Source organism: Oncorhynchus keta, chromosome 10 (assembly GCF_023373465.1).
Source record: "Oncorhynchus keta strain PuntledgeMale-10-30-2019 chromosome 10, Oket_V2, whole genome shotgun sequence".
Taxonomy (NCBI): Eukaryota; Metazoa; Chordata; class Actinopteri; order Salmoniformes; family Salmonidae; genus Oncorhynchus; species Oncorhynchus keta.
Window position 1 is genome coordinate 46846651 of NC_068430.1, and position 17802 is coordinate 46864452.

Below are 17802 nucleotides of genomic sequence, written 5' to 3' on the forward strand. Positions count from 1 at the left end.
AATAGTCAGACACATCCAGCCTTTCTTTAAAAACCTCTTGGTGTTAGGGGGCAGTATTTTCATTTTTGGAAAAAATACGTTCCCGTTTTAAATGGGATATTTTGTCTGGAAAAGATGCTAGAATATGCATATAATTGACAGCTTTGAATAGAAAACACTCTAACGTTTCTAAAACTTTAAAGATATTGTCTGTGAGTATAACAGAACTGATGTTGCAGGCGAAAGCCTTAGAAAAGTCCAATCCGGAAGTGCCCCAGGTTTTGAAAGCGCTGCGTTCCAATGACTCCCTATTCAGCTGTGAATGTATCATCAACGAGCTTACGCTTTCTACGTATTCCCCAAGGTGTCTACAGCACTGTGACGTAGTTTTACGCATTTCTGTTGAAGAATATCCATAGGCGGCCACATTGTGTAAGTGGTCACATGGTGGCTCCGAGAGAGATTTGCGTAAAATACAGAGGTAGCCATTATTCCAATCGGTCCTAGTGAAAAATGAATTGTCCCGACGGATATATTATCGAATAGATATTAGAAAACACATTGAGGATGGATTCTAAACAATGTTTGCCATGTTTCTGTCGATATTATGGAGCTAATTTGGAATATTTTTCGCCGTTGTGGTGACCACAATTTCCGGGCGATTTCTCAGCCAAACGTAAAGAACAAACGGAGCTATTTCGCCTACAAAAATAATATTTTGGGAAAAAATTTACTTTGGCTGTCTACCTGGGAGTCTCGTGAGTGAAAACATCCGAAGTTCATCAAAGGTAAACGATTTCATTTGATTGCTTTTCTGATTTCCGTGACAAGGTTGCCTGCTGCTAGCAAGGCATAATGCTATGCTAGGCTATGATAAACTTACACAAATGCTTGTCTAGCGTTGGCTGTAAAGCATATTTTGAAAATCTGAGATGACAGGGTGATTAACAAAAGGCTAAGTAAGCTGTGTTCGAATATATTTCACTTGTGATTTTCATGAATAGGAATATTTTCTAGGAAGATTTATGTCCGTTGCGTTATGCTAATTAGTGTCAGATGATGACAACGGTCCCGTTCACGGGATGGGGTGTCACTAAAGGTTAAAAGAAGACAGATTTATTTATATACTAGCAAACAATGAAAACGTGCATTGTATAAATCCATACATCAATGATTTCTTTTAACTTAAGTGGCGTAGCCTATACAGCTTCTAATCCCACGCTCATTTAGCGAATTAGCTGGTTTAGCTGGTTGACCATCAAATGACAGTTGGAAAGAGATGTAGACAGTTTAATAGGCAGACTAAGTTATCAAAACAATTGCTTATAATCATTAGTAAACACTCCCGCTATTAGGTAAAGTTTATCGACATGAAAATAAAGTTAGTCAAAGTTAAAAATCTATTTAAAGAAAAAATGAATTGTAGGCCTATTAAAACGGTTTTGAGGTTTATTTTCATGTCAGTCTTCATCCATAACCATTAGTTACATGGTTATTAAATTGCCGTCACAGCCCTAGCACATGTACATGCACCGTCCCACAGTCTCGCACACAGACAGACAGACAGACAGACAGACAGACAGACAGACAGACAGACAGACAGACAGACAGACAGACAGACTCACCTGTAGAGCGATGGCTGTGTTGCTCTGGGAGGCGTGCACCCCCACCAGGCCCTCCTCTTTACGTTTCTTGAATTTCCTAAAGTAGTCCTGTATCAGGAAGGTGGCATAGAACTTCCCCACGGTTACCTCATCATCTAGGTGAACAGACCACACAAACGCTTCCTGTGTCAGACAGCAGGACACAGCACAGCATCCTGGGAGATTGAGCCTGCCCATGTCCCTGCCCCAACTCGCTGACCATACCCCTCAAATACCGGACCCTAACCAAAAGGATAGCTTGTAATAACCCTATGATGAGGCACTATATTCCTTAGATCACTATACCGTACTGGACTATCATGCGCTATACTGCACCGGTAAATAAACTGGCACAGTGCCTTCAGGAAGTATTCTTTTAGAAGTTGGTTGTTGATCAGTGATAGACAGCCCTTTTCAAGTCTTGCCATAGATTTTCAAGCCAATTTAAGTCAAGACTGTAACTAGGCCACACGGAAACAATCAATGTCATCTTGGTAAGCAACTCCAGTTTATATTTGTCCTTGTGTTTTAGGTTATTGTCCTGCTGAAATATGAATTTGTCTCCCAGTGTCTGTTGGAAAGCAGACTGAACCATGTTTTCCTCTAGGATTTTGCCCGTGCTCGGCTCTATTCCATTTCTTTTTATCCTAAAAACAAAATCCCTAGTTCTTGCCGATGACAAGGATACCCACAACATGATGCAGCCACCACCATGCTGTGAAGAGTGGTACTTAGTGATGTGTTGTGTTGGATTTGCCCCAAACATAACACTTTGTATTCAGGACATAAAGTTGATTGTTTGCCACATTTTTGCAGTTTTACTTTAGCGCCTTGTTGCAAACAGGATGCATGTTTTGGAATATTTGTGTTCTGTACAGGCTTCCTTCTTTTTACTCTGTCAATTAGGTTAGTATTCTCGAGCAACTCCAATGTTGTTGATCCATCCTGTTTTCTCCAATCACAGTTATTCAACTCTTTAACTGTTTTAAAGTCACCATTGTCCTCATGGTGAAATCTCTGAGTAGTTTCCTTCCTCTCCGGCAACTAAGTTAGGCAGGACACCTGTATCTTTGCAGTGACTGGGTCTATTGATACACCATCCATAGTGTAATTAATAACTTCACCATGCTCAAAGAGATATTCCATGTCAGATTTTATTTTTATATACCCATCTACCAATAGGTGCCCTTCTTTGCAAGGCATTGGAAAACCTCCTTGGTCTTTGTGGTTGAATCAGTATTGGCAATTCACTGCTCGACTGAGGGACCTTACAGATAATTGTATATGTAGGGTACAGAGATGAGCTAGTCTTCAAAAATCATGTTGAACACTATTATTGCACACAGAGTCTATGCAAATGATTATGTGACTTGTTAAGCATTTTTACTCCGGAACTTATTAAGGCTTGCCAACAACAAAGGCTTTGTCTCAAGACATTTCAGCTTTTCATTTTTTTTTATTTTGTAAATATTTCTAAAAACATAATTGTGTGAGGGTCAGTGACTCAACATCTAAATTGAATCCATGTTAAACTCAGGCTGTCACAAAACAAAACGTGGAAAAAGGCGTGAATGCTTTCTGAAGGCAATGTATATCATATTGGCTGTCATTCCACCAATTTGGTGCCTTTGAGAAGTGTAACTTGGTAAAAAAAATATATATATATATTTTTTTGGTTTCACCTAATTTTAACATTCTGTCATAAAAAGCACACCCATCGGATGGTGTATATACTATACCTCAAGATGCATCACATGGATGACCAATCATCTCTGTAGGCCAAAGACCACAATCACTCAATAACAACGCAATAATAACTCAATGATAACTCAATAACTTAATCTAGATCCTCAACTACATCTTTCAGTCTTGGGGACATAGCTTGGAGAGAAGAGGCAACACAAGTTCCATGCCACCACCCTAAAACAGAACTGGTATACCTCACAGGTACACCTCAAATAGAACTAAATCCGAAACCGTAGCTGAACTGTGGTTCGATACTAGTTCGTTTCTGGGCATCCCATAGAGGTCCCATAATCCATTTGAATTATAGGATCTCTATTGGGCCTCCTGACAAATTCTGAACTATCACTTGTATCAATAATCTCCTGTCCAATCTAGGTAGGCAGCCAAAGGAGAGAGAGGGCAGACAGGCCACAGGCAGGGTCACAGAGGGACAGGACCCTTACAGCCCATTGGTTCAAACCTTTTAAAGACTGCAGGTTTAAATAGCACACATTTATAGTGGCTATTATGAGATTACGGCATGTCATTTAGACCCGAGTTAATGCTCAAAGCAATTTTTGTTGTTTTTTGTTGTTGTAATTTTACCCAATTTTTCACCCCAACTTCGTGAAATCCAATTGGTTACTACAACCTTGTCTCATCGCAGTAACTCTCCAATGGAGTAAGGTCCAGACATGAGTCCTCCGAAACATGACCCGCCAAGCCTACGCTGCTTCTTAACACACTGCTCAATCAACCTGGAAGTCAGCCGTGCCAATGCCTCGGAGGAAACACTGTTCGACTGACGACCAAAGTCAGCTTGGGGGCTCCCGGCCCGCCACAAGGAGCGAGAGCGAGAGCGAGCCAAGGAAAACCCCCGGCCAAACCTAACCTGCTTGGGCCAATTGAGGGCCTGTGTATGTGTGTGTGTGTCTATTTCGGGACTGTTCAATGTCGATCCCGGAGGGCCAGAACGCTTCTGGTTTTCATCCTCTCCTTTTAAGCAGGGACTGTTTCAGACCTGGACTGTTTAAAACCTGGACTGTTTCAGACCTGGACTGTTTCAGACCGGGACTGTTTCAGACTTGGGACACCAGGTGAGTGCAATTAACTACCAGGTAGACACCAAAACCAGAAGTGTTTCGAATCCCAGGCTGTAGTGGCGCCTCAGCACTCGGCAGGCCTAAGCTGTTTTTGTCATGTCGACCTATGAAACGGCTCAAAACACGAGCCAGCCAGAGGAATGTCAGTCAAGCAGTTGAGATCCACTCCAGCAGAGAGATTCGGGCTGTTAAGGTACCCAACCCAATACACAGTTCGACTCTACTGAGCACATGCAAGCAAGCTGAACTAGGCATACACGCAAGTAGGCTAGTGCCGGTGTGGATTTGTGACGGAAGATGTTTGCGTGCATTTACAGTGCAGTATGTGTGCGCGTGAGAATGATTCTGAAGCATGGGTCACTTTTAAAACAAGCATGTCGGGGACAGAGATCGGAGAGGAGAGGCAACACTAGTTCCATGCCACCACCCTAAAACAGAACTGCTTCAGAATATTCTGAAGTTCTTTAGCAGTCAATTTTTTAAAATATATATTTTTTGGGGGGGATTTGAGAGACACAGATATAGAGAGAAGGAACTGAAGCTGTTGGAAAAGCTTGAGTGGAGCGAGAGAGAGGAGACATAAGGAGAGCGAGAGAGAAAGAGGGAGAGAAAGAGAGTTTAGTAGGAGAGATGCAGCATGCACTGAGAGACAGTCAGTGGTCTACCACTATGAGGCCATGCAAGCCCAAAGCCTGGCGCATAGTCAGTCACAGTCACAGCCACAGTCACAGTCACAGTCACAGTCACAGTCACAGTCACCCTGGAATCTCCAGTGGTATCCAGAACAGGTAGAAGGAGTGTAGATAACCCCCCTCCCCCCCATGCACACAGATCAAAAACACACTGTGGAGAACACGAGAGCAGAAAACAGCAGGACAAAACTGAAATCATGAGTTCGAGAGTTTGTGAGGGTGAGCAAGTGTGTGAGAGAGGGACATTGTTGATATTTGAGAGTTCATACTTGTAGATGTATGTAAGTGGGAAGGTGGAACGTGTGTGTAGTATGTGATATTGTGCTGGAATGTGTGTATGTGTGCATTGCTACCAGGATCTCAGGTGTGTGTGTGTCTGTGTGTGTGTAATGGCGGGGATGTTATTTCTACTGAGATGTATTGCTGTAGAAGCCTGGGAAGGGGGGTGATATAACTGACCACCAGCAGGGGGCACCACTTGATCCAGCAGTTTCATGCTGGTCCTCTTCCAGATCTTCTTGATGACGGCTCTCAGCTCCTCGTTGGCCTGCTCCAGATTACCTACAGCACGGGTAAACACCGGACACGTCCTATCACTATCAACACAAACTATACAGCTGGTGCTGCTGTGTTGTGTGTGTGTGTGTGTGTGTGTGTGTGTGTGTGTGTGTGTGTGTGTGTGTGTGTGTGTGTGTGTGTGTGTGTGTGTGTGTGTGTGTGTGTGTGTGTGTGTGTGTGTGTGTGTGGAGGGGGGGTCTCCTACCGTCTGTTTTTATCTTCAGGGCGGTGCGTACTAACGCAAACAGCGTCGCATTGAACATGACGGTGCCGTCGCTGTTTAGAGGCATGTTCATGGCCACCAGTCTCTGAGAAGGAAAGAGCAGGGTTACTATACGTACGCTGTGTACAGGGTTGAACACATGCCAGATCAATTAGAGGGAGAGGAAGAGGTACAGAGACAAAGTGAGAGGGAGAAAGACATAGAAAGAGAAAGAGAGAGATGGCAGAGATGGCAGAGAGAGAGAGAGAGAGAGAGAGAGAGAGAGAGAGAGAGAGAGAGAGAGAGAGAGAGAGAGAGAGAGAGAGAGAGAAAGAGAAAGCGAGAGAGATGGCATATAGAGAGAAAGAGAAAAGGGAGAGAAAGATTGAGAGCAGAGAGACCTTGCAGGCCACTCTATGAGGGCAGAGTTTGCCGAAGCCTAGGGGAGGCTGGATGCGTCGGAGCAGAGTGACCACGTCCAGATGTTTAATCCTGCCCCTGTGTCAGAGAGAGAGAGTCACTTACTTAACACATTGGAAAGAATTAACAAAAAAACAGAGCAAACTAGAATGCTATTTGGCCCTACACAGAGAGTACACAGCGGCAGAATACCTGACCACTGTGACTGACCCAAAATTAAGGAAAGCTTTGACTATGTACAGACTCAGTGAGCATAGCCTTGCTATTGAGAAAGGCCGCCGTAGGCAGACATGGCTCTCAAGAGAAGACAGGCTATGTGCCCACTGCCCACAAAATGAAGTGGAAACTGAGCTGCACTTCCTAACCTCCTGCCCAATGTATGACCATATTAGAGAGACATATTTCCCTCAGATTACACAGATCCACAAAGAATTCGAAAACAAATCCAATTTTGATAAACTCCCATATCTACTGGGTGAAATTCCACAGTGTGCCATCACAGCAGCAAGATTTGTGACCTGTTTCCACGAGAAAAGGGCAACCAGTGAAGAACAAACACCACTGTAAATACAACCCATATTTATGCTTATTTATTTTATCTTGTGTCCTTTAACCATCTGTACATAGTTAAAACACTGTATATATATATATATAATATGACATTTGTAATGTCTTTATGTCTTTTTGTTTTGAAACTTCTGTATGTGTAATGTTTACTGTTAATGTTTGTTGTTTTTCAGTTTATATATTCACATTGTATGTTGTCTACCTCACTTGCTTTGGCAATGTTAACACATGTTTCCCATGCCAATAAAGCCCTTGAATTGAATTGAATTGAATTGAGTCAGACAGAGCGAGAGAGAGACAGAGAGAGACAGAGAGAGAGAGAGACAGCACTCTGATAAACATACACTCAGACAACTGCAACAGGCAGACATAATCTCAATCTATACCAGGGATGTTCAGTTCTGGTCCTGGAGGGCCGAAACACTTCTGGTTTTGGTGTCTACCTGATAGTTAATTGCACTCACCTGGTGTACCAAGTCTGAAACAGTCCCGGTCTGAAACAGTCCTGGTCTGAAACAGTCCTGGTCTGAAACAGTCCAGGTCTGAAACAGTCCCTGCTTAAAAGGAGAGGATGAAAACCAGAAGCGTTCCGGCCCTCCGGGACCGACATTGAACAGTCCCGAAATAGACACACACAACACACTTACTTGGCCTCTGGGTCGTACTCAGACCAGATCCTCTTGAACTCGTCCAAGTGGTGAGGACCCAGGATGGACCAATCGCGAGTAAGGTAGTCAAAGTTGTCCATGATGACCGCCACAAACAAATTGATAATCTAGCGCAACAGAACAAACAGGATCACAACAGAATAGCGACGGACTGTGCCTACATCCGCAGTCTGTGTGAGCGTACGTGTGGAAATGTACGCGTGTGTGTGTGTGTATGTATGCTGCAGGGATATGTATTCCGTGTCTGTTTGTGTGTGTGCTGTGTGTATATGTGTGTATAAAGTATATGCTGTGTGTATAAGTGTATGTATGTACCAGGAAGGCACAGAGCATGTAGAAGCTGATGAAGTAGATGTAGGCGAAGCTGGCGCCACAGGTCATCTCCTCCCCAGGGTTGTAGTCCGACTCTGGGTCACACAGCTTTCCCGAAATACACGCCAACATGATCTCCTGCCACGCCTCGCCCGTGGCACACCTGGGACAGAAACATGACTCGTCAGATACCTCAGCGTAACCTTTAAGATGACCTACTCCCAACCATGTCCTCACCCGTGCTACACCTGGGACTCGTCACATCGAATAAGTCAGCATAACCGTAACCTATTCACAACCATTCCATAACCTTTTCACAACCACATCTCCTGATGAAGGCCTAAAGACCAAAAAGTTGTTAAACAAAGTTGATTACAGATTCTCTTTTACCTTTAGCTGGACATGTTCTAATCGCTACATATCCGACCTACAACGTCTGCGTGAACTCTGACCCTGTGACCCCTCGCCCCCCGACCCCAACAGACCTGAAGAGCAGCAACACGGCCTGAGGGAAGGTCTGGAAGTTGTTGTTCCGGTTGATGTGGGTGCCGTCCACCATGGCTATCTTCCCAAACACCTGAAACGAACAGTAATGATAGACAAGGACAAGGGTTTGTTTACATACTGAGTGAATAATAGGGCTGCGTTCAGAAGGGCATGCAATGGAAACCGTTTTTAAACCCTTTGCAAAAGAAACTGAAAATTAGCGTTTCTTCAATGAACACGTCCAGGTAGTCGCTTCTGAATTCAATCAGTTTTTCCCCCATTTGGTACTTTATGAACATGACCCAGGTGTACTGCTGCTCCTTATGGAGAGGTTTAGTGGGGCTGTTACTGTGAGACTGACTGGAGGATTAAGCTGGTTTGGGGCGAATGGTTTAGTAACAAATAGCTGTTTCAGTGACTCACCTGCATGCCAATGACAGCATAGATGAAGAAGAGCATGGCGATCAGAAGGGCAACATATGGCAGAGCCTGGAGAGTGAGAGACAGAGAGAAGCGAGAGAGAGAGACAGAGAGAAGCGAGAGAGATAGAGAGAGAGAGAGAGGGAGAGAGAGAGAGAAAGAGAGAGGGAGAGAGAGAGAGAAACGAGGGAGAGAAAGAGAGAGGGAGAGAGAGAGAGAAACGAGGGAGAGAGAGAGAGAAACGAGGGAGAGAGAGAGAGAGAGAGAGAGAGCGAGAGAGAGAGGAGCGAGAGAGGGAAAGAGAGAAAGAGAGGGCAGAGAAAGAGAGCGAGAGAGAGAGAGACAGAGGGATAGAAAGAGAATGAGGTCAGAGAAAGGGAGAGAGGAGCGAGGGCAGGGAAAGAGAGGAGCGAGGGCAGGGAGAGAGAGAGAGGAGTGAGAGAGAGAAATAGAGAGAGAGAGAGAGAGGGCAGGGAAAGAGAGAGGGCAGGGAAAGAGAGAGAGGGTGAACAAGGGACCAGAGTTAATTCAGTGCATTAACAGCCTGGTAAATGAGTGATGAGTTATACGGGGCGTGGTCCTCCTCACCTGGAAAGACTTGATGAAGGTCCACAGGAGGGTGCGGATCCCCTCCCCTCTGCTCAGCAGTTTGACCAATCGCATGACTCGGAAGAGGCGGAAGAAGGTGATGGAGATGCGAGCGTTGTCCTCCGTGTTCTGTAGGGGACGGAGGCAGTGTCAGAGGACCGGAGTGTGTGTGTGTGTGTAGACAGGGAACCTGGCTGTGCTTCACTGCCATGGACAAGCCCTTAACAGTACTCAGCGTACTACACGCAGGTACACTTAGTCCAATGGCGATCCTAAAGGTCTACTGAGACTGAGATGTGAGATACACACGAGCTGATTCAGCGTACCGCATCTTGACATCGCCTCAAATCTCTCCGTGAACCTGTGACCTTTTGAGACAACCGAGGGTTGCTCGAGGGATGGTGTCTACGTGACGTAGGTAACATGAACTAATCCTCAATCAACTGGAACAAGTTACCTACTGAACTACAGATCAGTCTAGGAAAGAGGATTAAAAGAGGCTTTAGATGTCACCAGTATATTTAACATTCCTTTAAGTATTCCTGGTAGGTACATCAAGACACATCCTCTCAAAACCAGGCGAATCCTGGACTTTTTTCTCTCCAAACTCTCTCCCCAGGGACCACCAGCCACTTCACACATCTGTTCAAGCACGGAGGAGAGGTTGGAAAACCCAGTACAACCTGACTGACAGGAGTTTAAAGTGACAGGGTGGGAGTAGTAGTCCCCTATGCAGGACCGCTGAAGCTGACATGCATGTGTATCTACGGGGCTGGTCGTGAAGCACTAACAGGAGCCCTGCTACAGTACAGCCCTACAGGGGAGGAGAGGGACAGGAACACATGCCGTAGGGAGAGAACACCTTGCCATAACTCGACTGGACACAATCAGCACAAGCATGGCAACCCCCCCCGGTCCAGAGTCACTGCATGCGGAGTCACAGTGGGACCCCCCCCTCAGCCAGGAGGGGTCAAATGTCATAGCAGAGGTCATAACCCCTACCCCAATGGGTCATCCACAGTTCACCGCCCCACGCAGGGGGCACATGGCACGGCGGAGACCATGCGGCGGTGTCAGCGCTACAAACGTGAGGAGGAGCGGAGGGGAACCCGCCCTCGCCATGGGGGATGCACACTGCCACGTTTGAGTGATCGACACACTCTCCTTCAAAACAACACGCCCCAAACAAAAACAGGGACATGAAGAGCAAAAAAGCCAAAGCAAACGGACTCAAACTAACAAAAAATACAACCAAAAAGAACTGTCAAAAACCCAAACCAAACTGTTCTCTGAATGAAAACCAAACTTTTTAATTGTATAAATTAAAAAGGCAAGGTTATACAAGAGGCCATGTAGAGGATTAGAGGAGGTTATGTAGATAGAACACAAAATAAATGAACAAGCAAATCAACATGAACCAATGAAAACCCAGAGAAGAGAGGGCAAGGCCCTGATTGGGGGAAGAGCATCTTACCCCCGACTCATCCACCTGAGGAGCCTCCGTTGGCTTTAAAATCAAAGACCTGTGTTAATGACTCGCACAAGTTATCACAGCGTTATCCCTTATACTTGCACACTTGAACGCAACGTCATCAACATGTTTAAGACGTACGCACCATTAAAGACTCACACTTAACCACATATACCATCACACTTAAAAAACGGACGTTGCGTTGGAGACCGACACACAACATTGTCTCGACACTTGACGTTTACACACCGCTTATGTAACATTGACAGACTGGACTCATGCACACCTAAATCACAACCCCTATGTAACATAACGTTAACATCTTGAGACTAGGAGGCAGTATTTTGATGTTTGGATGAAAAACGTAGCCAAATGAAACTGCCTATTTTTCAGGCCCAGAAGCTAGAATATGCATATAAATATTGTCTGTGAGTATAACAGAACTGATATTGCAGGCAAAAACCTGAGGTAAATTTTGAAACCTCCCTGTTCCACTGCATGCCTATCATCCAATTAAAGGGATATCAACCAGATTCCTTTCCCTATAGCTTCCACAAGGTGTGTAAAGTCTTTAGACATAGTTTAAGCCTTTTATTCTGAAAAATGAGCGAGGACGATCACATCGCGTCAGTGCATAGCTGGGTGTCCCCAGAGTTTTGCATGTGCCAACAGCTTGGATCTGATATTTTCTCTCTCTCCTATTGAAAAAGCTACCGTCCGGTTGAAGTATTATAGATTATTTATTGTAAAAACAACCAGAGGATTGATCATAAAAAACATTTGACATGTTTCTATGAACTTTACGGATACTATTTGGAATTTTCATCTGCCCGTCGTGACCTGCACGAGCCTGTGGATTACTAAACAAAACACGCCAACCAAATGGAGGTTTTTAGATATAAAAATAATCTTTATCGAACAAAAGGAACATTCATTGCGTAACTGAGAGTCTCGTGAGTGCAAACATCCGAAGATCATCAAAGGTAAGCGATAAATTGTATTGCTTTTCTAACTTTCGTGACCAATCTACTTTGCTGCTAGCTGTTTGCAATGTTTTGTCTGCTGAGAGAGATGTCCTCACGTAAACATTTGGTTTCCTTTCGCTGTAAAGCTTCTTTAAAAAAAAATCAGACACGCCAGGTGGATTAACAACAAGCTAAACTGTGTTTTGCTATATTGCACTTGTGATTTCACTTGTGATTTTTAGTAATTTAATTTGAATTTGCCGCTCTGCAATTCAGCGGATGTTGACGAAAATGAACCCGCTAAAGGGATCGGTGCGCCAAGAAGTTAAGGACACAGAGAACAGAATCTTAGCGCTTTAAACGTTTAAAACAGCGTACAGTTCGGCTTAACAACTTCTATGCGGTGCTTCCGTTGCATTTAAGACCGGCATACAACATGAAGACGTGTAGCACGTAAGGTAACGTTTAAGATTGAAATGCAACTTTTATCACTCATTGTGTGATGGTAACGTGTGATCTTAGTGGCCGAAAAATAAAAGCTTGTGGTTTGACACATGGATCACGTTGGAACAATGTTTATGAAACAACATTTGACTGACGCAGATTCTTATTATGACGCGTATGGATAGGACGGTTCCAAACGTAACGTTAACCCGACTATAACAGCGTTGCTATAGCGACTGTCACACAACCCATATATAACCCATTCCTATCAGTCAACAGGTCATACTACTAGTGCTTCTGTAACTATGGTAACTAATAGACAACCTTTCCTCCACTCATATAATATCACTATGGGCTTTTGGCTTGTCATCAGTATATGATTCAGAACTCCAACCTTTCCAGTATGTCACTTAAGGAATACTGTTTTTGGGGTTAACATTGGACTAATGAAAAAATGAGCAAAATATCGTTTTTGAGTGCATTTTTCCTTTAAGTCTGAAAATCATCGATCTTACACTAACTCACACTCTCAGTTTCTCCCGCCCACAAATCCACACGAACACGCTGCACCGACACACGTTTTGTAAAACATTACACACAAAGTTAATCATATTGTATTAGTCAAAACGCTTTAAAATGCAGCAGTCAACACCTATATGGGAAAACAGTATATTCCTCATCAAAACGCCGCTGTGAAAACTGAGAGAACTGTGAGAGGATCTGTGCACCCCTGTACGCTTTCAGGTGTATGACTTCACAGCAACACTACAGGAACGACACTGAGTGATGTCATCAACAGGGAGACAGTAAGAGTAGAGTAACTCCAGACAGACACGGCTCCAGGTCATTCATCTCCCGCGGTGGCTCACACTGAACAACAGGAACGTTCCGGGGTGCAGGAACAAGCAAAGCGTCACAACACGTGGAATAATAACGCTTGGGGAGGTTCTCTCGGTAATCCTGGCCAACCAGCAGCGTTTTGACGGAGCATGCGTTCAGCATTGCCACGTCACCGCAGACAAGCGCCGCACATGTACGCGCGAGACAAGTTTCGATGGTGAGGAGGTGCCGTTAGTGATATCTGTCAGCGTCGCACGCAGTAAAAACCCCCATGCGAGTCAACGGTTAGTGCCCTGCATCAGAGTCGCTGCTAGAGGTCGCTCTCACAGCCCAGTGCGGAGAGAGTAAAAGAGATCAAGGGAGAGGGAGAGGGGGGGGTATAGAGAGGAGAGGGAGAGACAGAAAGAAGAGGGGGAGAGGAAGAGGGGAGAGAGAGGGCGGAGAGAGGAGGGAGAGAGAGAGGGTTTGGGGTGTAGGGAAAGAGGGAGATGTCATGCTGACTGACGGCTACACACCTGGACCTGCTCTACAACATGAGCTCCGTTGGGAGCTTTAAGAGCTTCACTACATGGGAAGACAGAACAGAAGACAGAGACAATCACTCACAGAGACACAAACGCACGATCAACAAAGAACCTCAGACTCAGCTACCGCATTGATGGAACCACCAGAGATTAGTCATCAGATCTGCTTATGGCATGGCTATAAGTGCTCTGTTTCTTCCGTGAGGCTCACACTGATTGTGAATGACTGTTAGTGAAGCCTGATGTGTTTCAACTTTTGACCCCGATCGAACTTTGATATTGATTGCGCTGCTTTAATTGTGTTCTGCTTAGGAAGAACTTCTGCTTAGGAAGAACACGCTGCAGAAAGAAATAGAATGTAAAAGTCAATCCAATATTAAATCACCACTGTCTGTACATTCTATTCCATTCTATTTCTATGTTGCAGCATTGTGCCGGGTGAACAACATGCCCTAGCTGTGCTCTGAGCTTCAAGGCCATTCTGTCTGGAGGGGAAAATATACAAGGAAGGTGTGGCGAGAGAGAAGGGTCAAACTTCACAAAGGGTCACAAAAGGTCAGTGAGCAGGCGGACAGACCGGTGCAGGCCCATCGCCATTTGTGTGTGAGGGAGGGGGGGGGCATGGGGAGGACGCTAGGCGGACGGGGTGAACACCTGACACTTTCCCAGCATGCATCAGGAGAGGAGGTACACAGCCCACAGTGATTGGGTAACAACAATCAGGCCACTCGTGAAATGGGCAACTATAGTATAGCCAAGCGTGGACATAGATCCTAGATCAGAAGTCAGAAGTTAAAACAGCCCAACTGAATGGAGTGTCTGATCGAGTCAGTCCTTCTCTATCTGTGAAAGACAGTGAGGCAGAATGGAGGCATGCAAACCAACAGCCAATGGGAGATGGAATTGGGCACACACACACACACACACACACACACACACACACACACACACACACACACACACACACACACACACACACACACACACACACACACACACACACACACACACACACACACACACACACACACACACACACACCATATGCATGTAAAACACAGAAAACACACATGCCAGCTCTCACACAGAGTCATGCACTAACACATTCACATCCACATAAAACAGGAACACAGACACTGACACACTGACATATGGTGACTCCAGAGAGACAGCACTGAAAGTAGAGCACAGAGAGAGAGAGAGAGAGAGAGAGAGAGAGAGAGAGAGAGAGAGAGAGAGAGAGAGACAGAAAGACAGAGAGACAGAAAGACAGAGAGAGACAGAGAGACAGAGAGAAACAGACAGAGAGAGAGAGCAAGTGAGAGAGAGAGAGTGCGAGTGAGAGAGAGAGCGAGACAGAGAGAGAGAGACAGAGAGAGAGAGAGAGAGAGCAAGTGAGAGAGAGAGAGAGAGTGCGAGTGAGAGAGAGCGAGACAGAGAGAGAGAGAGAGAAAGAAAGAAAGAAAGAAAGAAAGAAAGAAAGAAAGAAAGAAAGAAAGAGAGGGAGGGAGAGAGAGATTGAGTGAGAGAGCGAGAGAGAGAGTTGAGCAGTGAACTGCACCTATAATCTACTATGAAAATGTGTGAGTGAGGGTGTTTGTATTAATTGACAACGGGTACATGTGACATGCACTGACATACTGTATGTATATTATTGACAATGTGTACAGTATGCACACTGCACGGTGCTGCATGTGACTTAAGAGAGTGTTTGGGTTAGTAGAGTTAACTTAGTCGCAGTAGCTTTTCAACAGAGCACTACCCAACCAGGCTACGCAGAGAACGTTTCAGCAGTAGTCTGCTACGGTAGTTCTAAGTAGAAGTCATCCACCGTTTGACCCTGTCTTGACAGACTAACTCAACCAGGCCAAAGTACAGACAGATCCTGAAGCACGGTCAACAGACATCCCTCTGGCTTTGCTTAATAGTTACATCATCTCAGAACATTTCTTTACAAACGCCTGTTTTTATTTGTTGTTGCCCCAAAACTGACAAAACGTTCGATGACTCATTTTGAGTTTCGTAACGCATTATCAGTGTCAAGGGATTCGCGAAGAAAAAAGTTGTTTACGCAACAAAAAATAATAATACAGGGATGAGTTGGATCACTGCCATTACTTGCCTCTACAAGTTTCTCTGGAAACAGAATGAACACGAGTACCAGGGTTAGATGACCAAGCGGATGCAACAGCAGCATCGCACGGCTCGTAAACCATCTATCGATCGCCATGGTTACAGCGTGTGGGACACCTCTGGTGGGAAACGTCCGGGTGCACCGAGGCATCGTAACACTCGCGTCAAAAATAAAACAATCAAACATTTCACCACGTCGTACCATACCACACATTAGGAATGCATTGCACATTGTCAGAATAAACAGAAGCTGCTGTACAACGGAGACCAGGGGGTTCATTTTAATAGCGATGGTACAGGTTTTCATCAGACAGGAGAGTACAAGACAGGAATTACAAGAAGACTGAAGCCGTACAGAGAAAGCCAATAGAACCACTAGCGGATTGAAAACCAATGGAGAATATATTGCCGAACAGAATATCGTTTGAAACACATAAGCAGTATATTTCCTAATATAGCGATCTGAATCAGTTTCACTGTAAGTATGAAGTGATGGGCAGCAGCAGTTTAGTACCAACTAGCTAACACTAGGGGGCACTGTGGGCCTAATGTAAAATAATATAGGATCCACGAGGGGAGAGGGAGACTGACATGAGGAAGACGCTGGGATTTACTCTCTCGGTCTCATGTTCACTCGACGTACATCTAAGCGTCTTCCTCAACCTCGGGACACTCTTGGGGATAATGCTGGTGCTACTGGCATTCTGGCTTCATTGTAAAGGCTTCAGTTTCACAGAAGAGACAGAAAAGGTAGTACTTACGTTCACTTCAGTGATAGCAATATCAACGACGCTACCAACTACAATTAAGGCATCAAACGTGTTCCACGCATCAGTGAAATAGTGCTGTTGCGGAAAGCCACAACACACACGGGGATGAGAGGGGGAGGAGAATAGAGAGAGAGAGAGAAGGAGGAGTACAGTGTGTGGATAAGGAGCATGTAAGGGAGGCAGCAGGGAGGGCCAGAGAAGGAGAGAAGACAGACACAGAGAAACGAAGCCATCAAGACCTGAATGATCAATAACAGAGAGAGTTACCGACAGAGGCCCTTTGGTATAGCAGAGGAGTCAGCAGAAACAGCAGCCCATATAACCTAGGACCAGGGGTGTAATTCAGTGAGGTGAAACGTCCAGAACGTTCCCTTTCCCTTTAGAAAATGCTACATCACCAATTAACTCCTCCACACCGCGTTTACAGTCATTACCCAAATTGTTTGCACCCCTTGGTAAAGATGAGCTTTACGGAAAATATGAAAAGAGAGATTTCTTCGGCGACACACACCAGTGGTGGGCTCTGTCGTCGAAAGAAGGATGAATAGAAGACAACCTCGTACCTACTGTCAAATATGGTGGTGGATCTTGGATGTTATGGGGATATTTTTGCTTCCACTGGTCCTGGGGCCCTTGTTAAGGGCAACGGGAGCATGAACTTTTCCAAGTACCAGGACATTTTAGCCAAACACCTGGTGGCCTCTGCCAGGAGGATGGATCTTCCAACCAGACAATAACCCGAGGCACACATCAAAAATCCACAGAGAAATCGTTAATTGACCACAAAACCTTGCGTTTCAGGCCACCGTATTAGGGCAAAAAGGCCTTTTGAGATATGTAATGTATTGCCATAAAGAATTATAAAGATAACATTTGCCTAGGAACTCACTTGGTGAAGGCCGCAGGACTGAAAATGAACTAATTCAATGTATCTGTCACTAGCAAATGCAGTCATGAGTGTTAACTCTACAATTCAGTGGAAAAGGCAAAGGAAAGATTATATTGGAGGCGTGGCTTTAGTGGGGGCGTTACTCAAAATCTGGACCACCCACAGGGTCACAGTGACTCTATTGTTTTGAGTAATGACAGTTTACAGTGTAGGCGGGGGTTAAGTGGCGAGGTTTAATACGAAAATACTGTATTAACTTAACTAGTAATAGTAATAATATAATAGTAATATATGCCATTTAGCAGACGCTTTTATCCAAAGCGACTTACAGTCATGTGTGCATACATTCTACGTATGGGTGGTCCCGGGGATTGAACCCACTACCCTGGCGTTACAAGCGCCA

At 44.9% G+C, this 17802-nt stretch overlaps 1 protein-coding gene across 11 annotated transcripts in view; it reads right to left on the reverse strand.

Moving 5' to 3' along the window:
- Positions 1-17802, reverse strand: part of LOC118372828 (voltage-dependent L-type calcium channel subunit alpha-1D) — a 126184-nt gene that overhangs the window by 14091 nt on the left and 94291 nt on the right. For 7 of the 11 annotated variants that reach the window (XM_052527209.1, XM_052527213.1, XM_052527212.1 and 4 more), the window contains 11 exons: positions 16502-16585; positions 10838-10870; positions 9364-9492; positions 8779-8844; positions 8355-8446; positions 7873-8032; positions 7537-7664; positions 6304-6400; positions 5906-6008; positions 5602-5703; positions 1605-1738 (listed from right to left, as the gene is read on the reverse strand). In XM_052527209.1, coding sequence (XP_052383169.1) covers positions 1605-1738; positions 5602-5703; positions 5906-6008; positions 6304-6400; positions 7537-7664; positions 7873-8032; positions 8355-8446; positions 8779-8844; positions 9364-9492; positions 10838-10870; positions 16502-16585 — 1128 coding nt within the window. The remainder of the gene's footprint in view (positions 1-1604; positions 1739-5601; positions 5704-5905; positions 6009-6303; positions 6401-7536; positions 7665-7872; positions 8033-8354; positions 8447-8778; positions 8845-9363; positions 9493-10837; positions 10871-16501; positions 16586-17802) is intronic. The other 4 variants (XM_052527210.1, XM_052527207.1, XR_008144638.1 and 1 more) reach the window with 3 other exon arrangements.